The sequence below is a fragment of the Boleophthalmus pectinirostris genome, unplaced genomic scaffold (genome assembly GCF_026225935.1).
Source record: "Boleophthalmus pectinirostris isolate CB_2022bp ecotype Guang Dong unplaced genomic scaffold, ASM2622593v1 HiC_scaffold_1, whole genome shotgun sequence".
Taxonomy (NCBI): domain Eukaryota; kingdom Metazoa; phylum Chordata; class Actinopteri; order Gobiiformes; family Gobiidae; genus Boleophthalmus; species Boleophthalmus pectinirostris.
This window is the reverse complement of record NW_026570970.1, coordinates 34,906,374-34,922,291: the sequence shown is the minus strand read 5'-3', so window position 1 is coordinate 34,922,291 and position 15,918 is coordinate 34,906,374. Positions and strand designations below refer to the sequence as shown.

The 15,918-nt window shown below is 38.8% G+C and overlaps 1 protein-coding gene across 3 annotated transcripts; it reads left to right on the top strand.

Annotated features, from left to right (window-relative positions):
- Window positions 1-108: 108 nt before the first annotated feature.
- On the top strand, window positions 109-15,702 carry usp37 (ubiquitin specific peptidase 37). Of its 3 annotated transcripts, none has more exons than XM_055163580.1 (24): window positions 109-208; window positions 2,086-2,310; window positions 3,682-3,832; window positions 3,917-4,005; window positions 4,120-4,232; window positions 4,555-4,632; window positions 4,802-4,911; window positions 4,995-5,088; window positions 5,596-5,751; window positions 6,639-6,770; window positions 7,656-7,779; window positions 8,206-8,444; window positions 9,147-9,264; window positions 9,335-9,414; window positions 9,894-10,049; window positions 10,168-10,215; window positions 10,812-10,953; window positions 11,371-11,599; window positions 11,930-12,084; window positions 12,748-12,808; window positions 13,230-13,342; window positions 13,597-13,666; window positions 13,751-13,889; window positions 15,064-15,702. In XM_055163580.1, the coding sequence occupies exons 2-24, from the start codon at window positions 2,137-2,139 to the stop codon at window positions 15,149-15,151; spliced, it is 2,859 nt and encodes a 952-aa protein (XP_055019555.1). In that variant the 5' UTR covers window positions 109-208; window positions 2,086-2,136; the 3' UTR covers window positions 15,152-15,702. The 3 variants fall into 3 exon arrangements, with proteins under 3 accessions (XP_055019555.1, XP_055019617.1, XP_055019497.1); XM_055163642.1 differs by having other exon boundaries at window positions 133-293; window positions 4,802-4,890; XM_055163522.1 differs by having other exon boundaries at window positions 133-293.
- The last annotated feature ends 216 nt before the right edge of the window (window positions 15,703-15,918 follow it).

Sequence of the window (15,918 nt, the reverse complement as noted above, 5' to 3'; positions counted from 1 at the left end):
AAAAAAAAAAAAAGTTGCTACACCGTGCTTTCAAACATCGAATTATATATACAAAACGTGCAGAACGTTGTAGAAAGTGCGAGATTTGGGAGAGGAAGTGTGTCGGTTCATCATTTCCGCTGCAAATGTTGGTTCCCGCCATCACCGCGCAGTGTTGTGAGGCGTCGTGCTCCACTGTCAACAAACTGGCAGCAGCCCGTGAATGCCGGTAAAACTCTCTTTCTGCCTTCGCATGACTTCGGAAAAAGACCCTTCGGCTTAAAACTGTCGAGACCCCTGTGTAGCATCGACAGGTAAGCGGCCGCGGCGGTGTGATTTGAGCGCGGTTGTGTTTTTGTCACTATATGAGTACGCTTAGCACAGTTAGCTCGTGTGCTAACATGCTAACGGACTCGCTAATGTCGGCCTCGTCCATCCATTCTGTGTACAGGAGCACGCACCATGTACTTGCAGCGATGTGCGGGCATTTAACTCGACCAAAGTGACGTTTCTGCGCGCAAACTTATCGACTTTTTAAACGAACGCGCACTTTAGGCTGGAATAAACCGCTCAATCGCAAAACTGTTGCCGTTGCGTATTAAAGTTGTGCATTTACTGCGATGTAAATTGGCTAAATGCTAATGTGATGCAAAGCTGCGTTGTCTCCTAACGGGACCAGGAAATTAAATTTATCCAAGATGCAAGGTGAACGACTTTGCATGTCTGTGGACCCGAGTCCCAATGGCGTTTAGTAGTTATTTTAGCCCAATGTTTTGGTTGTGTCTGTGTTCCTATGTGGCGTGGGATCACTTTCCCCGCGAGTTTGTTGTGAGTTTTGTGGATCCAACAGCAGTTCAGCTTTGCATTTCACCATGTATACCTATCTGTTATTGATAAATTTGACTGGATATCTGTAATAAACTTATTAACGTGTTGCATAAGCCATTCTGTTTGTGCAATAATGACGTTTTAAGACTATTAACCCATTAATTCCCACGCTTTCCTAAACAAAAACACCACTGGGAAGGTCATTTAACATGGTAAATAGTCTAAACTAATGTTATGCCTTATTTTATGTTTTATTATAATGTAACACATAAAGTTTAAGCATTTTCGGAGTCTATTTACAACTCAGATGCATTGTCTCAACTTCACATGCGTCTCATACATTGTAAAGAGAGACAAGGAGAGGGTGGCTATTGTTTAAATATTTTGGTGGGAATTTTTTAATCTGAAAGTCAATAAATAAACAAAAAACTTAACTTTTAAATTTAAATTTTAGCCATTTATGCTTTGCATGTAGTGATAATAATGCGTTATTTATTCATTGCGTTCTTTTGTATTGTCCAGCTACTTTCTAAATTTAACTTGCGGCAACACTAACGCATGCTTTTTAGCGGTTTATATTAGACTGGGTTTGTTCACACATTTGCTAAAATAGAAACCTTGACGTTTATTCCTGTCATTTGTTTTCAGATCAAGTTACTTATCAATATCAAAACAAATTCATTAAGCCAGTTTTTTAGCAACTCCAGATTTAATCATCTGTGCCAATGTTAATGAGGCTGTATTGATTGACCTGGTGAAATGAGTCAGAGTTGGCTCTTGTTTTATTTTGTGTTTGTTTTTGTTTTTGTGTTGTAGTCAATTATGAATGGCCAATCTAGTCTACAATTAGGGCTACAAGTTTAATCCAAGTTGAATAGACTTTGCAGTGTCAATGGGCTCAATTAATTTCCTCCACAAACAACAAAATCTCCTGTTTTATTATGCATAAAAGTCGCTAACCCTGTAGTTGAGATCTGTATAAGCATGTTCTGTGATTCTTGTATTAGTTTGCCAGTTCAGACTTTTTGTGAATTCTTCTGATGTGTTTAAAATGTGAACTTTGAACAGAATCCTATTATTAAAACACAAATTAAATCTAATCATAGTTGCAATGTTTTTTTTCCATTTTAGCGGGCCTCATCTGTATTCTAATTGGCCTGTATAATGTTGTGATATCACTTGAAACCCAGCACCAATAACTGAAATATGACCTGACTTTTTGTATTCCCTTTTGTTATAACAATGACTTAATTTCTTATTGTTTTTCCTCTTGTTTAGGTCTAAAATTTCCCACTGGATCATTTTGCTTCTCCATCTAAACTTGCTGAGATGACGTCTTTAGCCCCAAAACTGTCCAGTGGCTCGGTGGTGAAGATCCGCATCAACAGTTTGGACATGGGCACGACCAAGTGGAAGGAGGGCACGTTTGAGATCCAGGAGAAGGACAACAAGGCCAGCCTCTGTCTGCGGTTTAACTGTGGAGGAGCGGCCAAAACATTTCAGGTATGTACCACTCAATCCCAGCCCCTAATTCAATCTGTCTTTATTTATAATCGCTTAAAACAATACAGCTGTCCACCCTCTGAGCTGGGTAACAATAATGGTTATGAATTACTAAAGGGAGACTGGAAATACTCTGGCATGACTTAGATGTGCAGTAGTAAATAGATGGTTTGTCCTGCTTATCTTAAGTATGTCTCAGAATTGTATTCATTCACTCGGTCGAAGGTGCTTGTATATCCTCTGCAATTTACATTAGGGCGAAATAAAACAGACATTTTATAAACTACACAAAATTATGAATGAAATCTTGACTGTGGGTGAGTCACGCCTTTTAAGAAAGTCTTGGGTTTGATTCCATGTCTCTCTGGCCTCTGGCCTAATCCAAAACATGCATAATAGGTCAAATCCTCCAGCCACGTAGTCCTGACCAAGACTAGCTCAAGATCTGAAGATGGGTCCCACTGCTCCCACTGCACTGAAGTGCCCCAGCGACGCTGATGAGTCAAATGCAGATGACACCCTACGGGGACAATAGTGGACCCTTAACCTTATTCGCCATTGCCCATCCCCAAATGAACTATAAAAAAGTTTATCACCACAGTGGATTTGTAGGTGCTTTGTTTGGAATGTTCCTCAGTAAATAATTAAAAGTGTGTATTGTGCATTTATTCAATTAAAAGTGTTTTTAATGACCTAGCTAGCTTATAGACCTAGCTAAATAACAAACTGTAACAATGCAGTGTTTCTCATATGTAGCTTTCATTCTGTGGCGCAGTGCCACAAATTGATTCCTCACTTTTTCACCGTGATTCTGTCATTCTCGCTCACTCACACACAGAGAGAGCAAGATCAGCAACTGTGCATATATGTCAGTGGGGGTAAACTTATAAAACACTTGCACTTATTCCTGTGGGACGCGGAGCTCTGCGCCAATCCTTTCACCTGCAATAACCCGACGGTCTACGCGGGCACACATCTGTGCCCGTCACGGCACTCGGAACCGTAATGAAGCCCAGTGTTGTCCGGGGATATCCTGGCCCGAGCTTCCTCCCGCACAATAAATGGGCCAGAACCCATTAACCCTTAAATATCTTGATTCTTTTTTTGCATAAAAAACAACTGACCCTGTAGTTTAGAACTGTCTAACCTTGACTCTGTAGTTTAGAAGAATCTGAAATGTGATTTTTGTATTAGTTTGTCAGTTCAGGTTTAAATCTTTTTGTCAGTTCTTCCGGTTGTGTTTTAAATTGTGAATTTTGGACAGAATTCTGTTATTAAAAATAAATCTCAACTTTAATGCTGTTAAGAATTGCAATTGTGATTAAAGTGCAGTGTGTTTGATATTTAAATTCATCCCTTTTTTCTCTCTAGCTGAGTCAGAATGTGAAGAAAGTGGCTCCTCATGCGAATAAAATCACCCTCACTCTGAAGGACAACAGTGTCATTTTTCTGGATAAACTTCCTTTGACTCTGGCTCAGAAGACCAAAGATTACCTGGAGAGACTCAAACTCGGCAAACCTGGTGCGAAGGAGGTCCTATTACGCAAAACTGACTCTTGTGAGCTTTAGCATTTTATTGATGGAATATTTTTCTGTGTATTTGTAGTTTTAAAAACCTCTTATGGAAGCGCAAACTTCAGTGTCCTCAGCTGCCGACCCGTGAAGAATGACTCCAACCCTCCAGGAGAGAGACAGGTGAGAGACAAGATGTCCTCTGCATCCTCTGCTCTATCTGACTCTCTGCTCTTCATCTTATCCCCCATCTTACTCTCCTCTGCTCGGTCTGACCCTCTTTTCCTCTTCTTTCAGACGACTCCTCGTCGACAGAGCTCAGAGGGTAGAGAAGACTCAACTCCGCGTAAACCTCTGGGCAGCCCGAGCCGAGCTGCCTCCACCCCCACGCGTCCTCTGTCTGAGAACAGGTAACGATAACATAATGCTAAAAAAGAAATAGCCCAAGTAAATTTTCTCAGAACAATTACAAGACAGAAATACTGTTATTGATCTCCATGGTGACGTAAGAAAATAGAATTGGACAACTAAATACAGAGCAGTGGGTGTGTGCCAATGAAAACATCTTGAATGCGAGAGAATAAAGATTACTCAAACATACATGCAACACTGTAATATACTGTGATTTATTAATATAGAATTTCATAAAATACACAGAATTAATGATTGAAAAATGGACCACAATGTGTATTACTACATTATCTGTAATCTAAGCATGTGCATTGTTTCCAGGAGTGAGAAGAGAAAGAGACTCATGAACTCTGAAAGTGACCTGACAGAGGACTACCCCAAAGAGAACGATTCCTCCAGGTAAAAACTCCAAAAATACATCAAATTAAACATGAATAATTTGCACATAATGAGTTAACTAAAGTACTATCTGTCAGTGGGACAGATGACAAAACAACAAAACACATTTAAATTTAAATGATAAGATTCGACTTTTTTTTTTTTTTTTTTTTTTTTTTTTTACTTTTAGCAACAACAAGGCCACTTCAGACCCATCTAGGAAATTTCTTCAGAGCTGCAAAGACAAACTCAAGCAACAGGAAGAAAACAGAAACTCTGGTAAAATACTTATCTTTAAAGGTGTATGAAACTTTTCTGATGACTCAGTGCACCTTTTTAAATGTTAATTATCTCATGTTTTAATCTAAATATGCATTTTTCAGCTCCTCTGGGTTCGACTCCTCTTCAGCCCACCTCCTTCTATGGGAGCAGATCAGTGACCAAGGACTACAGCCAGAGCCACTCTTTCCTCGACAGGTGAATACAGTTAAACAATTGTTCAAAATGTTGACATATTTTAGGCATATTTATTTGTAGGGCACAATTTATACAAAGTATTTCAAAGTGCTTTACAGAACATGAAAATATGCATTAAATCATGATACAAGTAAAATTTCACTTTAGCGGTGTATGTGACTGTGAATCAGGACTGATTAGAGTGAAAATAGAAATACAGGGCTAATTAGGCTAAAAATGCCTGTATGTTTTAGTCAGGTAACAAAGTTTATATCCCAGATAAAATATCTTTTAATTTAAAAAGTCAATTTATGAACTTTACTTCAACATGACATATAGTTCTAGGCAAATATTGATTTTAATATAATTGGCAAATATTGTTGTCAAATGTTGTCGATGAATGTCGGATATCTGCATTTTCTCTGAAAACACCTCGGCTTGTTTCTAATTTAAATATTGTCAAACCTTGGAACAATATCACATTTGTTATAACATTTGTACCTTTTTGTTCATTTTTCCTCTGCACAGGCCTTCGTCCACAGCCCAGTCATCCTCTGCTAAAAGAAGTCTTCTGCTGCCGAACCATTCAACTCCATTCAAAAAGGTCCGACCGTCTCTGGACTACGGAGGCTGGAACAAGCAGAGGCCCACTGCTCTGGCCCAGCCACAGCCTCCTCTGCAGGGGTAAAGCTCAGCTAAATCTATTTACCAATGTAACTATTCCTCTGCTCATGTCGTCACCATGGGGAGCACAGCCTTCAGCCTCTCTGCTCCTCAGCTCCTGACCCCCGCAACACCCACTCACACTCTTCAGATGAGCCTGACCAGATGTACTGCACAGCATTTTCAACTCAAATCCCACTTCACACAAACACCTGTTTATTCCTTTAGTTATCCTGAAGCTTCGAAAATACGCTGCTTATATGACAATGTAAAAACTTCCTGTGACCCTGTCAAAATAAAAGCTCTGTTTACCCACTGCTGAACAAGCCATATTATGAAATCACTGACAATGTGTATGGTTCAAACTGCACAAACGGCACGCTGTCAGATCCAGTGTGCTTAGTATTTAGGAATTGGGAAGTTTTTATTATTGCTTTGTTTCCTGAATTTGAGCAAAATAATGACCAAAATGCAGCTAAATACAGGAATCAAGGCATCTTGTTAAAATGGGGAGTGGAGAACCACTGAAAAAAAATATATATGTTTTTTCCAACAAGATATTCCTTATTTTTAGTCCCATATTTGATTGATTTCTGTCTGGTCACCCTACTTCAAATCCAAACTCAAAATGTATCTGTTTAGACTGGCCTATTCACTCCACCACACCACACAACTGCATGCTTTTAACTGTATGTTTTTACTCTATTAACTTTGTTCTATAGTGATGCTTTTGGTTATAGTTTTAAGCTGACTTGAGTGTCTAGAAAGGTGACTAATAAATTAAATTATAATAGTTTCTAGTTTATAATAGCTCTCATTCAGTGCTGGATGAAATGAAACATGAAACTCATTTGTTTTACTTACTTTTACTTATCTAATCATCCATTCTTACCTTATTCTGTTTTCAGTTTCTCTAACTTGGGCAACACATGCTACATGAATGCGATTCTGCAGTCTCTGTTCAGCCTCCCGTCTTTCTCCAACGACATGTTAAAGCAGAGCATTCCCTGGAAGAAAGTGCCCATTAACGCACTGCTCAGGTAATATCTAAACATGTAAATGTAAAGGCAACATGTGACGCATGACAATAGAGTTTTTCCTTAAGTGAAGCTTTTGTCTTGATCATAGACCATAATCCGTGTATCATTCGTTCATTTGTTTTTCAATATAAAACCAAAAATAAGAAAACGAAAAAACAACAGTTTTCTTCGTTATTTGTCTCCAAAACCAAAATGAAAAAACGGATAACGATTCGTTTTTTCAGTTTTCGATTTTGTGTTTAAATGAAGAATGGAAAAAACGGATAACGGCCGTTTCCCGTTTACGAGACTTCCGTGACTGCGATGCCGAACTTTTGCACCTTGTACGGACTGAACTAGGACTGATCCAGGTCCGAGGCCAGACCGGGACCAGACCAGGACCAGAGCGGGACTGGGGCGGACTCCAAGCTTTGACTCTGAGCCTCCGTGGGACGATGACACGGAACCGCTCGGACCGCTGGTCTCGGTCTCAGTCCCGCTCTGGTCCCGGTCTGGTCTCGGACCTGGATCAGTCCTGGTTCAGTCCATATGTGGTGCAGTCACGGAAGTCACATAAACGGGAAACGGCCGTTATCCGTTTTTTCCATTCTTCATTTAAACACAAAATCGAAAACTGAAAAAACGAATCGTTATCCGTTTTTTCATTTTGGTTTTGGAGACAAATAACGAAGAAAACTGTTGTTTTTTCATTTTCTTATTTTTGGTTTTATATTGAAAAACGAATGAACAAATGATACACGGATTGACCATGATCATAAGTTTAGGTCTTTCTTGTTTTTTCTTAAAACCTGAATTTACAGAGCACAGGTTTTCCTCACATTATGCAGCCCTAAGTTGTGTAGACATTTGAAGTTATAATTTTTCCCTTCATGTTGTCCTTTCCAGGCGTTTTGCTCACCTCATGGCCAAGAAGGACGTTGGCTGCCCTGAGACAAAGAAAGATTTACTGAGAAAAGTGAAGAGTGCAATTTCTTCAACGGCTGAAAGGTTTTCTGGAAACATGCAAAACGTAAGAGTTTAATCAACGTATGTCACACTGAACTAAAGTCCTTTTTTGTTAACACTTCTATATTATGCAAAATTGGCAGTTGTGAGCTTTAAGCCATTTTATACTGCTACTGCTGTTACCTCCTCATAAACATATCTTGAATTGTTTTGTTTCATTCACACATGTTTGAGTAACCCTTTATTATTTGTCTATGTCTCTAAAGCTCAAAATGCTCTGTTCACAGGTGACATGATCCAAATGGAGTTGAGTGCTACCTGTATTACTATATGACATTAGAGTGTTGGACTAAATATGTGTAATTTGTGTGTTAAATGTGTGAATGAAACAAAACACAGTTCCACGTATGTTTGTGATGTGGAAACATTACATAATAGATCAGAAAATGGCATAATATGGGCCCTTTTAATGTTGATAATATTTCCTTAGGATGCTCATGAGTTCCTGAGCCAGTGTCTGGACCAGCTGAAGGATGACGTTGAAAAGATGAATAAGAGCTGGTCGAGTGAAGCCTCTTCTTCCTCTGCCTCCTCTGCCTCTGCTGAAAGCAGCGTCTCTGCTCCAGTGAGAGTAGAACCTGGAGAGGAGGCTGATACTTCACGTATCTACACCTGCCCTGTGGCTGTCAACATGGAGTTTGAGGTCCAGCACACCATCACATGCAAATGGTAAGACTTGTGTTTACATTCAGTCAGGCTTAAAGTGCATATGACAGGTTAATGTTATTGTTTCGGTTGGTGGGATAGTACAGTCAGTCAGGTGGACATTTGTGAAAAGGATAAAATTGCATGAATTCCTCCATCTATGTCAAAAATACACAAAATTTCAAACAAAATGCAGTTCCACAAGGAACGATCTAAAATACCTTTACAGAATAAAGGTGTTTTTATGCATTTACAATAACGATAACCTTTATGAAATTTAGACAACTATTGGCTCTAGTTAACATTGTGGTTACCTTATCAATCAATCAAACTTTATTTATAAAGCACTTTTCATACAAAAATGTAACACAAAGTGCTTATGGTAACCATTATTGAAGTCCCCCTACATATGTTCATATGTTATAGCTGCTGCCTGAGACCAACCAGGAAGTAAAATTATAAACGTCACAAATTGTAAGACTAAGAAAAACTGAGCAAGATTTAAAAATTCTTAAAATGTATTTATGATATCTACGTTTTAGTGACTATCTTCTTCTGAATTGCGCATTTAAAATGATTTGCTTGCAAGAAAATATCTATTGTTATTTGTATCATATATGAATAGCTTTGATTGTTTTAGTGCTTTTCAAAACCCGTGTCTTGACGGTGTTTAGTTTTCATTATGATAAATTATTATGTTAACATGTCTTTGTGTTTTTGCTGCAGTTGTGGTGAAGTGGTGACCAAACGTGAGGTGTTCAATGACCTGTCCATAGATCTGCCTCGAAGGAAGAAGACTTTGCCCCTGCGCTCCATACAAGACTCTCTGGACCTGTTCTTCAGAGTCAGTTTCAGCATTTAAATGTTTTATCCATCATTCACAGGTTTAAGTCTAACATAATCATTTTTTTCAGATGGAGGAGATTGAGTACTCATGTGAAAAGTGCAACGGTAAAGCAGCGACTGTGACTCACAAGTTCAGCAAGCTACCGAGGTATCTGCAAGAGACATTTTAAAGCAGACTTATTCTACAAAATCAACTTTTTAGAGCTTTTCACTATGTTGGAGTAATTTCTCCTGGAACTGTGTTTTCTTTCATTTATACATGTTTAACACACAAACCCTAAGGTTTAAACTTGGTTCTTCCTTCAAACTGAAAACACTGTTCCACTTCCTGTATTACCACCTAACTCCATACACCTTCACTAGAATTATGTGGAAAATTTCAGTCCTAGAATCTCAGCCAATCTCTACTAAACAAAACATAAAAGGTAGCTGTTAACTACCACTACATGACATCACAAGGTGGAACAGAGCATTTTGAACTTTGTAGAGAGACTAATAAGAAAGGGTTACTCAAACATCTAAATTAAACAAAACATTACTCCAGGTGTGTTTTTGATAAGGCAGCATTATGACATGGTTTAAAGCTCACAAGAGTCCATTTTGACTTGAAACTTGTTTTCATTGCAGAGTCTTGATCCTGCATCTGAAGAGGTACAGCTTTAATGCACAGCTCTCCCTAAACTCTAAACTGGGGCAGCAGGTGGTCATCCCTCGCTTCCTCACGCTCTCGTCTCACTGCACAGAGGCCACACGGGCCCCTGTCAGCCTTAACTGGACCACAGCGTAAGAAATACTAATTATGCTACAGTTGATGGCTTGAGTATAATATGGGCCCTTTAATTTGTAATGTTAATGTTTTGCTTTTTAAATGTTTTTAACTTAAATCTTATTTCTCTTAAAGGGCCAGAACGCTCAAGGCCTCACAGGCACCTGTTTCTTTAATCCCAAGGTAAATGTTAGTTTATTAGTTAAACATAAAAGTGATAAATGGGGATGAGACGAGATCTCATCAACGTGCATCATCATGCATAACTTAGTTTAAAGTGAGAAAGGAGGAGAGAGAGAAGTGTTCCTTTTCCTCCGTGTCCCACTGTGGCCCAGATTTAATCTAATCATTTAAATAATAAAAATATTGTATATTGAGTATATGGTATTAATCAGTAGTGATGCGTGTGGGGCAATGTTCGCTCTAGCGCACCGTAGAGGGAACATTAATGTGGGGATTTCACTGCAGAATTGGTGTTTAAACCATAAAGGGTGTGTAATGCATTTAGGCGATAAAAACACATGACTTACTTTAGTCAAGTAGTCAGACATATGACTTAATTTAGTAGTTTCTTTAACTATGTACTATGCATAACTATTCTTTAACTATAACAAAATTTAACCAATTTAAAAACGTGTGACCAAAATTGGGAATTGATCTGATTATTGTAAATGATCTCAATCTCGTCTTGATCTTGTGGACCCTCTCGTCTTGTCTTGCCCACGCCTTGTGTTTAAATAATTGTTTTGTATAAATCTTCAAACTGGTGTGTTTTCCAGGCGGGTAGGAGGGAAAGCTGTCGCATCATCTCTGCTCTTGGACTCAGATGGAGAGGAAGAGTCAAACAGAAAAGTGACTCTGAGCCGAAAGAGGCGTCTGAGCAGCTGTTTAGCCGAAGAGAGCGAGGAGAGAGCGGAGGAGGTGAGGACAGGAACCAGAGAGAAGAACATCTTGCTGCTACCGCAGTGTTTAACTACATAAACCAAGACACATTACAGTCATTTAAAAAGCCTAAAACAATAAAGGTTTGTTTCTTACAACAAATTTAAACAATGCTTATGATCTGCTTACGAACTCATGGAAGACCAGGGAGCCTGTAGTTGAGGCACACTATATACTTTGTGGGCTTTGTGAGCCCTATATCACCTTTTTCTAAAAGAAGAGAAATTGTTGCATTATGGACTAGGGGATATGTGAAAAATTAACTTCAAAGCATTATGAAATGCTGTATCTAAAAATCCAACTCTTGAGTTAGTTAATAATGACAACATTATAACTTGTTAAAAACTCTTAACAGCTCTTTTGCTTAATGTCTCCTTTAACATTCCTGTCTCTCAGCCCACAGCGGTGATGGAGTCTTCAGACTTCAATCTAAATGATGAAGAGATGCTCGCTGCAGTGCTGGAAATGAGCAGGCAGGAGGCAGGGCTACAGGGGGCAGGGTCCGATGAGGGGGCGGGGCTATGTGAAGAGCCCAGTAGCAGCCCTGACACTGGGTTTGGAGACACGGAGCCTGGACCAGAGCTGGTTTATCACACTGAGCTGGAGACAGAGAGACCGCCTGCAGGTGAGGAACATGTGTGTTTATACAGGACTAAGGTTAGAATTATGACAACATGCTGATAATCATGCAGGATCCTAATACTCTACATAATTCAACTGAAAACCAAACTTTGAACTTGCACACAACTATAGCCTCTTTTCTGGTTCTGGGTGTGGCAAAAGTCCAAGTGGATAGCACGCTGATGAAGGGAGAGGGTGTGTGTTGGTCAGGTTTTGCCAGGCGACTTTTGCCAGACAAGTTTTAAAATAAAACTATCCATACTATAGGTTTCTTTGTCATCTTACACATAAGACATAAATCCATTCAAACTGTAAATTGTCTTTCTTTTCTTAGACGTGTTGGACTCTCTGGACCTAACAATGGATGAGAACAAAGAAAACCAGACCCCAGAGGCTCAGGAGCTCGACTGGGTTCAACAGTACAGTCTGGAGCAGGAGAGAGAGGAGCAGGAGCTACAGCAGGCCCTAGCACAGAGTCTACAAGAACATGTGAGAAACTATCCTAAAACTTCAAATATATATATACAACACTACAGTCATATCATTCGTGTTGTCACAATACTACAATTTCAAACTCTATTTCAATACTCTTTACTGATTCTGAAACCACGATGATTATTAAAACAAAAACAAAAAAAACAATAGACACTGGTTTATTTTCAGCATTAAATGGTAGAACTTTCTTTTCTATCCCCATGTGGCCTTTTATGTGTGGTCCAACTAGGTTCTATAGCAATCTACTAGTACTTGTTCTGATACAGTTTAAGATAAAGCTATTCAGGAATATGAATATGACTTTTTAGGATTGATATTTGCTCAAATTAGTATCTGTTTTCAATATTAGTTTTAGTATCATTTTGTTTGAGTTTCAATACTTTAGATAACCCTGCCATAGAGTAAATGTACATTCTGGAGCAGGAGCTAGAGCAGGCCCTACAGAGAGAATGTGAGAAAGTCTAGCATAGAGCAGACATATACACACACATTGCAACACTAGAGTTAGACCATAAAACAGTACATAAATACTGTGCCGTTTGGAGCAGGAGACACACTGAAATGTGTGTTTAAAATGTCTGAATGTAGAAAGTGGCTCTTATTTGAATTAATTTTCAGACCAGTGAATAATCTCTTCCTTTCACTGTGAATCTATAGGAGGCTCAGGAGATGAGAGAGGATGATGACCTGAAGAGGGCGACAGAGCTCAGTTTACAAGGTGAGCACAGGACAATGCACGCAGAATTTTTAACTTCCAACTGTTTATATTAAAGGTGCTGTCACTGATTTAAAAAAAATAAAAAACAGAGCTGGGTTATTTTTTTTTCAGTTTTGCAGTGGTCCAAAGTTCTTCCTCACTTACCTTTCAGTTACATTCAAAGCATAATTATTCACAGCGATGAGATTATAAGCACTTTTTACAACTTTTAGACACCAGGGTGGAGTTTTGCCATGACAATAATGCTAACAACTAGCACACTAACTCAAACATAGACCCACACAAAATTTATTAGTACTGGGGTGAGGCAAATTGTGCTCAAATACATGTAAAAAATATATATATTAAAAAAATAGGTACAGCTCTTCCTTGAAACTATGTTAATTCTAATCTGAATCTGTCTGTGTACATTTCTCCTCAGAGTTCAATAACTCTCTGCCAGAGCTGCTGTGTTCAGACGACTCTGGAAACGAGGACGTCCTGGACATGGAGTATACTGAGGCTGAGGCCGAGAACCTGAGGAGGAACGCAGAGGTACTGACTGGAGGGATGAAATACATACACTACACTAATACATGTGATAATGACCTGATAATAATACACTCCTAATGGGACCACTTTCTGAAGCTATTGTGAAAATCATTTAACTTTTGTTTCTTTATATTAACAGAAGATGTTGAACTTGAACCTGTTCTTATTTCAGATGGATAGGCTCAGTAATTGCTGTATGCCAGCTTGCATAGCTCAGTGGAAGGATGATGTTTAACTAATCTTTTTTTTTTGTCCAGAGTGGATTTTTACCAAACTCCTTCCGACTCATCAGTGTGGTTAGTCACATCGGCAGCAGCTCCTCCTCTGGTGAGCTCTGTCTCTGATTGAACCAAATAACTCCTGCTTTCACTGGCTCATTTTGTCGTATTTTTATTTGCATTTCTCCTTCAGGCCACTACATCAGCGACGTGTACGACATGAAGAAACAGTCTTGGCTCACCTACAATGACCTGGACGTGTCTCGGACTCAAGAGGTTGCTGTTCAGAGGGACAGAGACCGCAGCGGCTACATCTTCTTCTACATGCACAAGTGAGTAGACACTGCTCAGACGTCAGACTGAAACCAGTTACCATATTTTTTTGGACTAAGTGGCTCTGCAGTATAAATCACACCAGCCAAAAAATGTGTAATGAAGAAAAAAACATAAATCACACTAGACTATAAGTCACACGTTTGGGGGTAATTTATTTTATAAAATCGGGGACGAGGAACCGACATTTTATCTTGAAAGGCAACTTATAGTAACAACAATAAAATAAAGAACAAAAGGCAGAATAGTTAATATGTTAACGTAACATATGAACTGTTCTTCAGATAACTACAGCTTAAACAACATAATATAAATTTACCAAACTCTCTATCTCACTCCAAATCACTAAATCCTTAGAATCTGTTGAATTCTTCATCCTCGGTGTCACTTCGGAGTAACTCTGCGCAACTTCGGTTGTCACTGAAGTCCATGATTTGTCCAATATTCAATGACTTCCAGGAAAGTTGTATGGTGCCCCCTCCCAGTTGCTATAAAGCTATGTTCTCCATTCCCACTTTCTGCAAGTCGCAGGAAACACCCAAACCATGAAAAAAGTGTGACTTATAGTCCAAAAAATATGGTAATCTGCCTAAAGGCCCATATTATGTATTTTTCTGATCTGTGTTATAGGTTCCCTCATCACAAACAGACCTGGAGTTGTTTTGTTTCATTTACACACTTCATTTAAGACAAACCCTGTATATTTAGGCTCCGTTTTTTTCTCAAATAGAAAACAAATGAAGGAATACAGGAAGTGCTTCACTGTGTTTTTAATCTCCATACACCTTCACAAGAATCATTGGGATGATTTTAGCTCTGGAATTGCCAACCTCTACTGAACTAAAGGTAAATGGAGCTGTTAACTTAAACTACCGCTTCATGACATCACAAGGTGGAACTCCAGATATGTTTTTGATGAGGGAACAACATTTTAACACGGCTTAAAGCTCACAAGAGTCAAACTGGCATAATATAGGTACTTTTTGGATAAATAATAGCCAACTGACTTATCCTCAGACTCAAAAACAAAGGGATAAGACAGTATGCCAACAAAGTGGTTAGTTTTATTTAAAATGAACCGGTAGTCCCATGTTAGACTTAGTGTTGTACAAAGAAAGCTTCTACATGCGAGGGCAGATTTTGTGTGAAACGTAATTGTAATTTGTGTTTCAGGGACGTCTTCGAGCAGCTGTCCGAGATGGAGAGGACCGGTCCCAGCAGTTCGTCCGACGCAGCCAGAAATGTTTTACAGCCACTTTAAAAAAAACAAAAACAAAAAAAAACTTCACTTTCAAAATAACTTTACAAAAACACCTCAAACTGCTCTAGATCTCCCATATATCCTGTCCACCGTCCTGCAACTTTTAGACCAAAACTCCGGATACTGCCAACAATAGACCCAGAAATAACTGTTAATATTTAGTGAATCCATTATAAGCTTTCGGGGGGATTTTGGGACTTTTCTTTGCTATGAATTTACAATGTTTTGTAAATGTTCAAATGTTCTCTGTTCAGATGTATTGCTGTTCTCTTCAAAGCGACTATTGGACTGTATGGATTGTATGTTTTCAAAGTATAAATAAAGTTTTATTCTATGTTGATCTAAGTTACTATTGAAATGAGACTCTGTGGTCCAGTTATTACATTTCCAGACTGATTTTTAATGTTATCTTATTTATTTGCAAAGGGACGGCACATATTAAAGGTGCACTATGTAACTTTTCAGGCATGGAGTCCGTTCTTGTCTCAATGGAAATGTGTTTTGTTTGAGATATTCCAGTGTGTCATTAAACTGATCCATCTTATATTCAATTACAGGTGTTTTTATTGCTTAAAATAAACAAAATGAGAAGCAGAATTCTAGACTGGAACATTTTGGGTAAAACAGTAACATCTCCATGGAGACGAGCAAGTGACAGACCTTTCACCAGAAAAGTTACTCCCAAGTTTAGTGGTAGTAGTAGTAGTAGCAGCAGTCACAGAAGTAGTAGTAGTAGTAGTAGCAGAAGTAGTAGTAAGGAGTTGTAG

What these genes read in the sequence shown, in the direction of transcription:
- usp37 (XM_055163580.1), top strand. Translation starts at nt 2,137, where the DNA reads ATGACGTCTTTAGCCCCAAAACTGTCCAGTGGCTCGGTGGTGAAGATC. An exon ending in ACTCAAACTCGGCAAACCTG is followed by an intron (nt 3,833 to 3,916) that starts GTGCGAAGGAGG and finishes GTGTATTTGTAG; the next exon opens with TTTTAAAAACCTCTTATGGA. An exon ending in TAAAATACTTATCTTTAAAG is followed by an intron (nt 4,912 to 4,994) that starts GTGTATGAAACT and finishes TGCATTTTTCAG; the next exon opens with CTCCTCTGGGTTCGACTCCT.